The sequence below is a fragment of the Nerophis ophidion genome, linkage group LG02 (genome assembly GCF_033978795.1).
Source record: "Nerophis ophidion isolate RoL-2023_Sa linkage group LG02, RoL_Noph_v1.0, whole genome shotgun sequence".
Lineage (NCBI taxonomy): Eukaryota > Metazoa > Chordata > Actinopteri > Syngnathiformes > Syngnathidae > Nerophis > Nerophis ophidion.
In genome coordinates, this window is record NC_084612.1 from 16,112,981 (window position 1) to 16,128,023 (window position 15,043).

At 42.3% G+C, this 15,043-nt stretch overlaps 1 protein-coding gene across 3 annotated transcripts in view; it reads right to left on the reverse strand.

The window, feature by feature from the left end:
* LOC133537142 (protein unc-13 homolog C) overlaps window positions 1-15,043 on the reverse strand; it is a 400,509-nt gene that overhangs the window by 269,922 nt on the left and 115,544 nt on the right. For all 3 annotated transcript variants that reach the window (XM_061878045.1, XM_061878036.1, XM_061878053.1), the window contains exon 6: window positions 12,019-12,072. In XM_061878045.1, the coding sequence (XP_061734029.1) occupies window positions 12,019-12,072 (54 nt within the window). The remainder of the gene's footprint in view (window positions 1-12,018; window positions 12,073-15,043) is intronic.

Here is a 15,043-nt window from a genome sequence, read left to right on the forward strand (position 1 = left end):
ATGAATGCTTTTTGTAACCAACAAGTATGTGCTCCAATCACTCTATCACAAAAAAAAATAAGAGTTGTAGAAATTATTGCAAACTCAAGACAGCCATGACATTATATTCTCTACAAGTGTATGTAAACTTTTGACCACAACTGTATATTTCTATCAAAAAGTCACATAGTTTATCAATGGCTTGATGGTCCAGCCCGTTAGACTCTGAATAGCCAAAAAAAGGATGATATGTGTGATTGCTTTCCAGTCTGCTGCTCTTCCACTCAAGCAGTTGATACAATAATATGTATGCCCTCATCTTGATGGAGGATTGCTTATGTCTCCATTTGAGATGATCCAAACAGATTCAATTGCATTCCGTAAGTTTCTTTCATCATTTTATTACGTGTGGTGTACACTGACTGCATCCAAACTTTAAGTGCAATATAATGTTTCACCTTCCAAGAGTGCTGGACTTCTTCCAGCCTCGGAAGAGCGTAGGAGCAAAATTACTTAAGTCGATGGGAGAATACTCGCAAACTCGGATTAGACAGTAAACGCCCACTTTTAATGGTGGCTCCACCGTCTTGGATGAAGGTGGGCAGTGACAGACTTAAGTCGAGGGCGACAGTGCTGCATGGTCAGAATCTGCGCAATTGCGCAGGTTTTTTTCACAATACAACGTAAGACAACAACACAACTCAACAACTACGACGGCAACACAACACATGGGCATGGTCTTACAGGCGTTCAGCAAGTGCAATCTTGAATAGGCGCAACTACCACAGACCGCTCAGATGTACTTGTTTATTTTTGCTGTAGCTTCAGGGGGAACATGTTTTATTTTCCGACTCGACTACATTGTAAAGTCCAACTGTGCGTTTTTAAAAATGTTCCTATCATTTACAATTCTTATTTAAGGCAAGAACGCATGTGTCTTTCTCTTTTTATGTATTCTAACTAGTAAATAAATGCGATCAAGAGTCTGCTTACAATGGAGCCCATGGGAGTTGCTCTATTACGCCTATAAAGCATTAAAAAAAACATCCAAACATCTACATCAAAGTTTTATATACATGAAAAAAATATATACGTAATGTAATAACGGGCACATTCATATTAACATTTAACATTTACCTATTTTGATCGTTTCAAGCATATGTGTCACATTCATTTGAAAAACGTTTGCATTTTCCTGATTACAACACCCTGCAGACTTATTTAGAGCCAACCAACTTAATAAACCATCACTTACTGTACAATGTCTGCTGTCTTTAGGATGCTAAATTAGATGAATGCTGTTTAGATGAAGAATGACTCATAATCCTCGCGAAGAAAAGGGGGGTGGAACCAATCGTCTTTTTGTCTATTTCTCGCCACTTTCCAGACTAAATTGTCCGTCAAAGTTTACCAATTTGTCGGATTATTCCCTCATCCTTCTATTATCAAGGTGAGAGGCAATAATTATGGTCTTGAATAAACTTCCAAGAGCAAAGAGTTGAGGAAACAGCTCACCAGCCAATGATTTCAACATAGGCACACAAGATAGTGATTACTACTGACTACAACTCCCTGCAGACTTCATTAGAGCCAACCAACATAATAAAACATCACTTACTGTACAATGTCTGCTGTCATTAGTATGCTAAATGATATAATATTGTTGTATTCCCGTTTAGATGAAGAATGACTCATAATCCTCGCAAATAAAAGGGGGTTGGAACTAATCGGCTTATCGTGTCTTTCTTTCCATTTCCTGGTCTGAATTGGCTGTCAGAGTGTACCAACTGGTCGGATTATGCCCCCATCCTTCTACTATCAAGGTGAGAGGCATTATTTACGGTCTATAATAAACTTCCAAGAGCACAGAGGTGAGGAAACAGCTCACCAGCCTATGATTTCAACATAGGCACACAAGCTAGTGATTACTATTGACTACTATTCCCTGCAGACATCATTAGGGCTAGAAAACTTAGTAAAATGTCACTTACTGTACATTGTCTGCTGTCATAAGGATGCTGAATGATAGACTATTCTTATAGTCCCATTTAGATGAAGAATGACTCATAACCCTCGCAAATAAAAGGGAGGTGGAACTAATCGTCTTTTTGTGTTTTTCTTGCCATTTCCTGGTCTAAATTGGCTGTTAGAGTGTACCAACTTGTCGGATTATGCCCTCATCCTTCTACTATCAAGGTGAGAGGCATTATTTATCATCTAGAATAAACTTTCAAGAGCACAGAGTTGGGGAAACAGCTCACCAGCCTATGATTTCAACATAGGGACACAAGCTAGTGACTACTACTGATTATTACTCCCTGCAGACTTCATTACAGCCAAAAAACATAATAAAACATCACTTACTGTACAATTTTGGCTGTCATTAGGATGCTGAATGATAGAATATTGGTATATTCCTGTTTAGATAAAGAATGACTCATAATCCTCGCGAATAAAAGTGGGATGGAACCAATCGTCTTTTTGTGTCTTTCTCGCCATTTCACGGTCTGAATTGGCTGTCAGAGTGTACCAACTGGTCGGATTATGCCCTCATCCTTCTACTATCAAGGTGAGAGGCATTATTTACAGTCTATAATAAACTTCCAAGAGCACAGAGTTGAGGAAACAGCTCACCAGGCTATGATTTCAACATAGGCACACAAGCTAGTGACTAATAGTCCCTACAGACGTAATTAGAGCCAACAAACATAATAAAATATCACTTACTGTACAATGTCTGCTGTCATCATGATGCTGAATGATAGAATATTTTTATATCCCTGTTTAGATAATGACTCATAATCCTTGCAAATAAAAGGGAGGTGGAACCTGTCGTCTTTTCATGTCTTTCTCGCCATTTCCTTGGTCTAAAATGGATGTTAAAGTGTACCAACTTGTCAGATTATGCCCTCATTCTTCTACTGAGGTGAGAGGCATAATTTATTATCTAGAACAGTTGTCTTTAACCTTGTTGGAGGTACTGAACCCCAAAATGTTTCATAGGTGCATTCACCAAACCCTTCTTTAGTGAAAAAAATAAATAAATAAATAAAATATATATATATCTATATATATCTATATCTATATCTATATATATATATATATATATATATATATATATATATATATATATATATATATATATATATATTTTTTTTTTTTTTTTTTTTTTTTCTTTTCAAACTCAAGACAAAGTTATATGTTTTATTTTGCTGGTGCACAAAGTGAACCGTGCATGAACATCACCTTGTTCAAAGAACAAAACCAACACAGTGCATGAACTCACAACAAATTACAAACTAGCAAATGAGATGGAAAATTAGAGGGAACATTGTTTGGTGGTATCCATAATACGCCGATAGGGAGACGTTTTTAGTTACACGATGAGTCGGGTGTGTCTTGACCCCTGACGCCGACTCACCGAACCCCTAGGTTCAATCAAACCCAGGTTAAGAACCACTGATCTTGAATAAACTTTCAAGAGCACAGAGCTGAGGAAACTGCTCACCAGCCTATGATTTCAAGATATGCACACAAGCTAGTTATCAAGGCGCCGCTATAAATAGTTTGTCTGCATTAGCGCTTATAATAACAATATCATTAATACTTACGGTATTTTTCACTGAAGATGTGTCCAGAGGCATCAGTAGATGTATGTACACAGCAAATACCCTGAGTTATCAGTGACAGCCAGGAAAGACTGGATGACAACCATGAAGAGTGTGGTGACTACTGGAGAGTCAGTGACAGCTCGGAGAGACGGCAACCGGGGCAGAACGGGCTGGCAACCCAATCTGTGTCCTCTGAGAGGAGGATTCCCAACAAAGCTACGATGAACTTAATGGAAAAATACCCCCAGGGGTGCCCGAGAGGGGGGGAGGATGAGCACCCCGGTCGGACGGACACAACGGCAACAGACCCAAGCAATGGACAAACGACTATGAGCATGCAGTGTACATGCGGTAAAGTCTGCAAGAACATCCACGGCCTAAAGATCCACCGAGCGAGGATGAAGTGCCTGTTGGGAGAAGAAGCAACACATCGCACAGGTGTGCAACCTGGTGAGACGCAGGAGGAGCCAGGCCCGGAGTCACCCCATAGTGCCCGGAACCTCCAAGTGTTGGAAACTAATCCCTTGAGCATCAAATCTGACAGGAGGCGGATCAAATGGCCAGCAGCTAGCAGGACCTCATTGTGGAAGCAGTTCGATGACGATGTCGACCAAATTCTGGAGGCAACGGTAAAGGGAGAGGCTGACGGGAAGCTCCAAGCTATGACAACAATCATTGTCAGTATCGCTGCTGAACGATTCGGCGAGGGGGAGAAGAAAAGCTCCGGAACAACGTACTCAAAGAATCAAAGAGCTGTGAGGATCAACAACATCAGGCAGGAGATGAAAGCACTGAAGTCCCAATACAAGAAGGCCGGAGATAAGGAACGTATTGGCCTGGCCCAGCTAATGTGCATCCTGCGGAATAAGATCAGGGTTCTTCGCCGGGCTGAGTGGCATCGGAGGCGGCGCCGTGAGAGGGCACGCAAGCGTGCTGCCTTTATCTCCAACCCCTTCAAGTTCACTAAGGATTTGTTGGGGCAGAAGCGCAGTGGTAAACTTGCCTCCTCGCAGGAAGACATAGACCAACATCTGAAGCAGACGTACAGCGACCCCGCAAGAGAGCAGGAGTTGGGAGAGTGTAACATCCTCATAGACCCCCCTGAACCGGAGGTGCAGTTTGACATGTCAGAACTGCAGCTAAAGGAAGTCAGGGAGATTGTCCGCAGAGCAAGGGCACGCTCTGCTTCAGGACCAAGTGGCACTTCATACAAAGTGTATAAGAACTGTCCCAAAATCCTGCTGCGTCTGTGGAAAATCCTGTGAGTCTTCTGGAGAAGAGGGAGGATCCCAGAACAATGGAGAGTAGCTGAAGGGGTGTGGATCCCGAAGGAGGAAAACTCCACCCAGCTAGACCAGTTCCGCATCATCTCCCTGCTGTGCGTCGAGGCAAAGATATTCTTCAGCACTGTTTCCAAACGGCTGTGTACCTACCTGGGTCAGAACACCTACATCGACACATCTGTCCAGAAGGGAGGCATTTCAGGAATGCCAGGCTGTCTGGAGCATACCGGTGTAGTGACACAGCTCATTCGAGAGGCAAGAGAGAACAAGGGCGACCTGTCAGTGCTTTGGCTTGACCTGGCAAATGCATTCGGCTCCATTCCACACAAGCTGGTTCAGCTCACATTAACAAAACATCATGTCCCCAGCAGATGTAGAGACCTCATTGCTGATTACTAGACCAATTTCAGGATGAGGGTCTCCTCGGGAGCAATAACATCTCGTTGGCACAAGGTGGAGATCGGTATCATCACAGGGTGCACTATCTCTGTGACACTATTCTCCCTGGCCATGAACATGCTCACCAAGTCTGCTGAGCCAGAGTGCAGAGGGCCTCTATCGAAATCCGGACAACGGCAACCACCCATCAGGGCGTTCATGGATGACCTCACTGTCATGACAGAATCAGTCCCAGGCTGCCGGTGGATTCTGAAGGGACTCGAAAAGGTGATGGAGTGGGCCCGGATGCGTTTCAAGCCAGCCAAATCAAGGTCTATGGTGCTGAGGAAAGGGAAGGTGGAAGACAAGTTCCGGTTTAACATCACAGGCACAGCCATTCCAACCATCACAGAGAAGCCAGTCAAGAGCTTGGGCAAGGTTTTTGACAGCTCTCTGAGAGATACCACATCTATCCAGTCGACCTGCACTGAGTTGGATGGCTGGCTGAAATCCGTGGACAAGTCAGGCCTACCAGAAAAGTTCAAAGCCTGGGTCTACCAACATGGCATTCTTCCCAGGATCCTGTGGCCCCTCCTTGTCTATGCAGTCCCCATCTCAACAGTGGAGACCTTAGAGAGGAGGGTCAGTAGCCACCTCCGGAGATGGCTGGGATTACCAAAGAGCCTGAGCAGCCTCGCACTCTACGGGAACACCAACAAACTGCAACTGCCCTTCAAATCCTTGGAGGAAGAGTTCAAGGTAGCAAGAGCCAGAGAAGTGGTTCAGCTCAGGGACTCACGAGATCCGAAGGTGGCTAAAGCAGGGATCCAAGTGAGGACTGGTAGGAAGTGGAGGGCTGAGGATGCAGTTCAAGAGGCAGAGGCAAGGCTGCGTCAAAGAAGCCTGGTGGGAGTGGTCACTCGAGGCAGAGCTGGGCTAGGCTCCTTTCCAATTCCCCAATTGAAAACCAGCGGGAAGGAAGGGCGCTGCCTTGTTCAGGAGGAGGTGAGAGCTGCAGTGGAGGAAATTAGAACTTGCAAGGCAGTGGGATTGAAGCAACAGGGTGCTTGGACAAGATGGGAGAATGCGGTTGAGAGGAAAGTGACCTGGGCCGAGCTGTGGAAAGCCGAGCCCCACCGCATTAAATTCCTCATCCAGGCAGTGTACGATGTGCTTCCAAGCCCATCTAACCTGCACACATGGGGCATAGCAGAGACACCAGCATGCCCATTGTGTTCCAAGCGAGGAACCCTGGAACACATCCTCAGCTGCTGCACCAGGGCACTTGGAGATGGTCGGTACCGCTGGAGGCATGACCAAGTCCTTAAGACCATTGCTGAAACCATCAGCGCAGGACTTGTGTGGGCGAAGCAGTTCCGACCCTCCAAGAAAATCATCGCCTTTGTCAGAGCTGGGGAGCAGCCAACCCCTGCCAGAAGAACTTCTGCGGGCATTCTAACCTCTGCAAGAGACTGGCAGCTGTTGGTGGACCTTGAACATCAGCTGAAGTTCCCCAGCCACATTGCAGTCACCACCCTGCGACCAGACATTGTCCTCGTGTCTGAGTCCACCAAGCAGGTAGTGCTGCTGGAGCTGACCGTCCCATGGGAAGACCGCCTGGAAGAAGCCTTTGAGAGGAAGCTCTCCAAGTACGCGGGACTGGTCAGTGACTGTCAGCAGGCTGGCTGGAGAGTGAGGTGCCTCCCAGTTGAGGTTGGATGCAGGGGTTTTGCAGCCCGCTCCTTGACCAGAGCCTTCAGCACTTTGGGCATCGAGGGAGAGAGAAGGAGGAGAGCCATCCGCAGTACCACCGATGCGGCAGAGAGGGCCTCAAGATGGCTGTGGCTCAAAAGGGGAGAGCCATGGAGTCATGGTAGCTAGCTAGCCATCTGGACACAAGCTGGGGTCTGATCAGCCCCTGCTGGGTCACCTGGAGGAGGGTGTATGATGTTGAAAGACCCGAAACACCCGATGATTCCAGGCACATCACTGAAGATGTGTCCAGAGGCATCAGTAGATGTATGTACACAGGACTATAAGTCGCAGTTTTTTTCATAGTTTGGCCGGGGGTTGCGACTTATACTCAGGGGCGACTTATGTGTGAAATTATTAACACATTACCGTAAGAGACTATATGTATAAGATTTCATGGGATTTAGCAATTAGGAATGACAGATTCTTTGGTAAACGTATAGCAGTATCTATATGTTATAGTTATTTGAATGACACTTACCATAATGTTACGTTAACATACCAGGCACCTTCTCAGTTGGTTATTTATGCGTTATATAACGTACACTTATTCAGCCTGTTGTTCACTATTCTTTATTTATTTTAAATTGCCTTTCAAATGTATATTCTTGGTGTTGAGTTTTATCAAATACATTTCCCCCAAAAATGAGACTTATACTCCAGTGCGACTTATATATATATATATATATATATATATATATATATATTTTTTTTTTTTTTCCTTCTTTATTATGCATGTTCGGCAGGTGCGACTTATACTCTGAAAAATACGGTAGTTAATATTCAAGTCACAAAATGTAAAAGGAGAATTGTTGGCGCTTTTTGGACGGTTATTTATTTGGTTGTATGGGCACAATAGAGCACTTCCCATTGGCTCCATTGTAAGCAGAGTTGTATTTATGTTTATTTACGAATTAGAATGCATTTAAAAAAAATACATCCGTCACTTGTCTTTCATAATGATTGTGAACGATAGGCAAAGATCCAAAAAAAGTACAGTTCTCCTCTAATAGAAACCAAAAACCAAAAGTTTGCACATATACAAACCATTTAAATGTGGCAGTTACATGTTCAATTCCCATTGTAACACATGAGTAACAAGTCTTGTTTGACCAATCAGCAAAGATCGGCTTTCTTTTAAAGGGGAACATTATCACAATTTCAAAAGGGTTAAAAACAATAAAAATCAGTTCCCAGAGGCTTGTTGTATTTTTTGAATTTTTATTCAAAATTTTACCGGTCCCGGAATATCCCTAAATAAAGCTTTAAAGTGCCTTATTTTCGCTATCTTCAAAACCACTATCCATTTTCCTGTGACGTCATACAGTGCTGCCAATGTAAACAAACAATGGGAATACCACAGCAAGATATAGTGACATTAGCTCGGATTCAGACTCGGATTTCAGCGGCTTAAGCAATTCAACAGATTACGCACGTATTGAAACAGATGGTTGGAGTATGAAAGTATTGAAGAAGAAACTGAAGCTATTGAGCAAATAGCTATTGACGCTATTCATAGCCATAGCATGGCCGAAAAGCTGCGTTAGCATCGCCGGTAAAATGTGCGGACCAAACGATCAGGACTTTCGCATTTTGTGATAATGGAGCAACTTAAATCCGTCGATTGGTAAGTGTTCTTTTTCGCATTAAATGTGGGTGGAAGGAAACGTAATATAGTTGCAAATGCATCTGCAGGTTATCCATACATCTCTGTGCCATGTCTGCTTTAGCACCGCCGGTAAATAGCATGTTAGCATCGATTAGCTGGCAGTCACGCCGCGACCAAATATGTCTGATTAGCACATAAGTCAACATCAACAAAACTCACCTTTGTGATTTCATTGACTTTATCATTGCAAATGCATCTGCTGGTTATCCATACATCTCTGTCATCACCGGTAAATAGCATGTTAGCATCGATTAGCGTAGCATGTTAGCATTAATTAGCTGGCAGTCACGCCGCGACCAAATATGTCTGATTAGCACATAAATCAACAACAAAACTCACCTTTGTGATTTTGTTGACTTTATTGTTGCAAATGCATCTGCGGGTTATCCATACATCTCTGTGTCATGTCTGTCATCACCGGTCAAATGTGAAAACACTACAGCACATTCAATTGGGGTCTGGCGGCAGACACTTTCGCATCTTCGGTGCAACTTGAATCCCTCCCTGTTAGTGTTGTTACACCCTCCGACAACACACCGACAAGGCATGATGTCTCCAAGGTTCCAAAAAATAGTCGGAAAAACGGAAAATAACAGAGCTGAGACCCGTGTGTGTAATGTGTAGGAAATGAAAATGGCGGCTGTATTACCTCGGTGACGTCACGTTCTGACGTTATCGCCACCAGAGCAATAAACAGAAAGGCGTATAATTCGCCAAAATTCACCCATTTAGAGTTCGGAAATCGGTTAAAAAAATATATGGTCTTTTTTTCTGCACCATCAAGGTATATATTGACGCTTGCATAGGTCTGGTGATAATGTTCCCCTTTAAGGAGGCCTAAATTAAAGAGGAGGCCTTTATGTGTGCATGTTTATTGGTGCATACTTCTAATGAACAAGTACTTATGTAAATAAATCCAAAAGACGCCTCCTTCTGATACGCACCTTGACTTCCAAACAGTTGATCATATTAAAAAGAGTCACTGTTGAAGGAATTTTGGTATAAAGGAAACCAAATTTCCAATTTGAGCAAAAATGAGTCACTAACTAAGGTCAATGCCGCCCGAATATTTGTCAGGACGTACGGACTTCACCATGTTGCCCCTGGTTTAAAAAGGCTCCTGCTTGCAGAGAAAGTGCTCTCTCCTCCCTGCTATAAATCGCCCCCCCCTGGGAGAGACGAATCGCAATCAATTAATACAGAGACAGCTTTGGAGGTCAACACTGAAGTGTCTCTCACTATTGACTTCGACATCCTGCCTGTCCTCTATTAGCTCAGCCTTCCACGGCGTGCTTGGTTGCTTATTAATAATTGCTAGACATTGTCAAAAAATGGCATGATGGGGGAGTCTTTTTTATTTTAATATCTTGCAGAGAGAAAATGTACAGCCAAGGGAGAGAGGATGTGTGTTCTTTAACTGCCAATGGACTTTTTTTTTTACAAGTGAGGGGAAAAAAGGCCTTAGGAGGTGTTTAGAGTAAGACAGGCATAGAATAGAATATGTCGCATTAGGTACCAATTAAAACAACAGGTAGGAGTTAAGCACATGGTGCTAGCTTGATAGACAGCCAGTGTGGTCCAGTTCTGATAAAACTGGAACATGTACACTGTATTGCCAAAAGTATTTGGCCACCCATCCAAATGATCAGAATCAGGTGTCCTAATCACTGAGCCCGTCCACTGTTGTGTAAAATCAAGCACTTAGGCATGGAGACTGTTTCTACAAACATTTGTGAAAGAATGGGCCGCTTACAGGAACTCAGTGATTGCCATCATAGGATGCCACATGAAATTTGGTGGAGACGAATTATGGTGTGGGGTTGGTTTTTTTTTAGTAGTTGGGCTTAGCCCCTTAGTTCCAGTGAAAAGAACTTGGAATGCTCCAGGATACCAAAACATTTTGGACAATTCTGTGCTTCCAACATTGTGGGAACAGTTTGGAGCGGAGCCCTCCCTTTTCCAACATGACTGTGCACCAGTGCATAAAGCAAGGTCCATAAAGACATGGATGACTGAGTCTGGTGTGGATTAACTTGACTGGCCTGCACAGAGTCCTGACCTGAACCCGATAGAACACCTTTGGAATGAATTAGAATGGAGACTGAGAGCCAGGCCTTCTCGACCAATATCAGTGTGTGGCCTCAACCATGCGCTTTCGGAAGAATGGTCATAAATTCCTATAAACACACTCCAGCTTCCTTGTGGACAGCCTTCCCAGAAGAGTTGAAGCTATAATAGCTGCAAAAGGTGGACCGACATCATATTGAACCCTTAAGTTCAATAGGAATTATGTTGTGGGGTTGTTTTTTTTTTTTAGTAGTTGGGTTTAGCCCCATAGTTCCAGTGAAAATAACCTGGAATGCTCCAGGATACCAAAACATTTTGGACAATTCTATGCATTCAACCTTGTGGGAACAGTTTGGAGCAGATTCCTTCTTCTTCCAACATGACTGTGCACCAGTGCATAAATCAAGGTCCATAAAGACATGGATGACTGAGTCTGGTATGGATTAACTTGACTGGCCTGCACAGAGTCCTGACCTGAACCCGATAGAACACCTTTGGGATGAATTATTACGGAGACTGACAGCCAAGCCTTCTCGACCAACATCAGCGTGTGACCTCACCCATGCGCCTTCGGAAGAATGGTCAAAAATTCCTATAAACACACTCCAGCAACCTTGTGGACAGCCTTCCCAGAAGAGTTGAAGCTGTAATAGCTGCAAAAGGTGGATCGACATCATATTGAACCCTATGGGTTAGGAATGGGATGGCACTCCATGTTCATATGTGAGTCAAGGCAGGTGGCCAAATACTTTTGGCAATATAGTGTATGTTCACTTTTTCCAAGCATACAGTAGCTTCATGCTTGTCGTATGTCCAAACATTTGTTTATTTTTTTGGGACATGCTTATTAACAAATTACACGTGAACAAGTCAACGTGTCTGAAAAGGAGTAGGAAGAAGCATAGCTTATTTATTCTTGTTCCCCCTTCCATGTCTATGCAGTTACAATGTTCATTTCCTGTGTTTAAATGTATCTTTTGTTCCTCTCAGGCCTAAATTGTATCATTTTGAAGCTTTGGCAACATATCATTTACATAAAACAGAGCTGTCACATAGGATATTCCTCATTTTATTTTGTACCCACCGTGTTTGTAACAATGTAATGCTTAACACTCAACCATAAAGGCTGCAACAAACAGACCATGTCTAAAAGTTTCTTCAAGAATAATGACTTCCGGAGGTTCCTCGGTTCCCCCTCCAAGGAACCTCATCCGACCCGCAAAAGAGCCGGGCTGTAACTGAACATAAAGGCCAAGCGTGCATGCTTGGTTATACTCACCAAGTCCTCGTTATTTAGGGTGGAGCGGTTCACCAGAGCGAACGAGATGCCTGCCTTTCGAGCAGTTAGGGTCTGAGAGCAGAAGTGGAACAAGGCAGATGATGGTGATGAGGAGGAGGAGGAGGAAGAAGAGGGAGAGAGAAATCCAATGACCTATTTTAGAGTTTGCTGCAATTTTTCACAGCCACAAATTGGATTTGAACTATAAACACAGGGTAATCAACTACAGCTTCAGCTTAGGATACATCATAATATTGGCAACATTTGCTATTAAGTTAAAACTTAGACTACGTTTACACTGCAGGCCAAGGTGGCCCAAATCGAATTTTTTCCAAATCTGATTTTTTTCTGGCTGAGTGTTTACAATGCAAGTAAAATGTGATTTTTATCAGATTCCAGTGTAAACCTACAAAGGCCCTAATATGGCCCCAATGGGGCCTCGACGTCACTTGCATGCCCAGTTCCATAAAGTGGAAATGAGCAAAAAGTCGCTATTACTACAAAATAAAATAAGAGTTGCCACCATAAATGTGGTCGCCACACCTTAATTTCTTCTTTTTTTAATTTAAATTTAAATTAAAAAAATAAATAAATGAATAAAATTCAATGAAAATAACTTAAAGTAACACATTTGTTATACATTATTGGTAATTTAATAGTATTAAATTAGTAATACATTTGGAGTAAGAATGGTATTGGTCCTATTTTCCCATGTACAGGGATGCACTGTAAAAACAATGGCCGCAGATTTTACAGTAAAAACAAAAAAACCAAATGAAAGCTCACTTGCTAAAATGTTGCTGTAAAATTAACAGCTCTGCCGATTTTTACCATTTACAGTAATGCACTGTCAAAAACAAGGACTGTGAATTTTACGATTAAAAAAAAAATGGCAGCTCGGTCGCCAAAATTTTAATGTAAAAATAACATTGGTTATTTTTTGTATTCTATTTACAGTGTCGCACTGTAAAAACCACGGCCCTGGTTTTACGGTAATAAAAAGCGGTCCGCGGTCAGAACTTTACTGTATTTAATTGTACTGTAAAAAAAACAAAAAAACAAAACAAAAACAGTTTCCCCCCCCCAAAACATTTACAGTATTTACACTGTAAAAATGTATGAATCTTTTTATGGCTGTTAAGTCGAGGCAACACAGACATCAGTGTGGATCTATGTTAGCTTTATTTTTCAACTCACTTACAGTGGGGCAAAAAAGTATTTAGTCAGCCACCGATTCTGCAAGTTCTCCCTTTTAAAATGATGACAGAGGTCTGTAATTTTCATCATAGGTACACTTCAACTGTGAGAGACAGAATGTGAAAAAAAATCCAGGAATTCACATTGTAGGAATTGTAAAGAATTTATTTGTAAATCATGGTGGAAAATAAGTATTTGGTCAACCATTCAAAACTCTCACTGATGGAAGGAGTTTTTGGCTCAAAATCTCACGATACATGGCCCCATTCATTCTTTCCTTAACACGGATCAATCGTCCTGTCCCCTCAGCAGAAAAACAGCCCCAAAGCAGGATGTTTCCACCCCCATGCTTCGCAGTAGGTATGGTGTTCTTGGGATTCAACTCAGTATTCTTTTTCCTCCAAACACGACGAGTTGAGTTTATACCAAAATGGATACATGGATGATACAGCAGAGGATTGGGAGAATGTCATGGGGTCAGATGAAACCAAAATAGAACTCTTTGGTATAAACTCCACTCGTCGTGTTTGGAGGAAGAAGAATACTGAGTTGCATCCCAAGAACACCACACCTACTGTGAAGCATGGGGGTGGAAACTTCATGATTTGGGGCTGTTTTTCTGCTAAGGGGACAGGACGATTGATCCGTGTTAAGGAAAGAATGAATGGGGCCATGTATTGTGAGATTTTGAGCCAAAACCTCCGTCCATCAGTGAGAGCTTTGAATGGTTGACCAAATACTTATTTTCCACCATGATTTACAAATAAATTCATTAAAATTCCTACAATGTGAATTCCTGGATTTTTTTCACATTCTGTCTCTCACAGTTGAAGTGTACCTATGATGAAAATTACAGACCATTTTAAGGGGGAGAACTTGCACAATCGGTGGCTGACTAAATACTTGTTTGCCACAAAGTATGTAAACAACTTACGCAATGTACGTAACATGTAAGCAAATACCCCCGACCCTTCAACAATCGCAATTCCGTCGGAATCAAAATGTATATTCATATATTACTTTCAGCTTATTATTTGTTCATTATTTACTCGTGATGCACCGACAATACGCCCGCCGAAAAAAGACTTTGCTCACTGAAACCGGATGTTGCGATCAAGTATCCACTTCCGTTGGCAGGCTGCGTCTTTCCCCGTGCACACTGAATGACGTAACGCACACAAAAATGGTAAAAAAGTTGCATTCGGGTCGCATTTCCGTTTAGACTGAATTCAAATTTGAAAAAATCTGATTCCAGTCGGATTTAGAGTGCCTTTTCTTGTGAAAATATCAGATTTGAAGCACTTTGGACTGGAGCGTTTTGATTATTATATATTGATTATTGGACGACCTAGATGGTACCACACGTGGCACAGTTTAAGAACCCCTGCCTTAGTTTAAAAGACATGCAATACATACATTTTTTTTCTGTCGAAATGAAATGTACGGAAACAACTTTATTGTTGCATGCAATTTCCAGGGTTCCACATTAAATGATATGGCGGGCCAGATCTGGCCCCCCAGTTGCTTTAGAGCAGTGGTTCTCAAACGAGGGTACGCGTACCCCTGGGGGTACTTGAAGGTATGCCAAGGGGTACGTGAGATTTTTTTTAAATATTCTAAAAATAGCAACAATTCAAAAATGTTTTATAAATATATTTATTGAATAATACTTCAACAAAATATGAATGTAAGTTCATAAACTGTGAAAAGAAATGCAACAATGCAATATTCAGTGTTGACAGCTAGATTTTTTGTGGACATGTTCCATAAATATTGATGTTAAAAATGTCTTTTTTTGTGAAGAAATGTTTAGAATTAAGTTCATGAA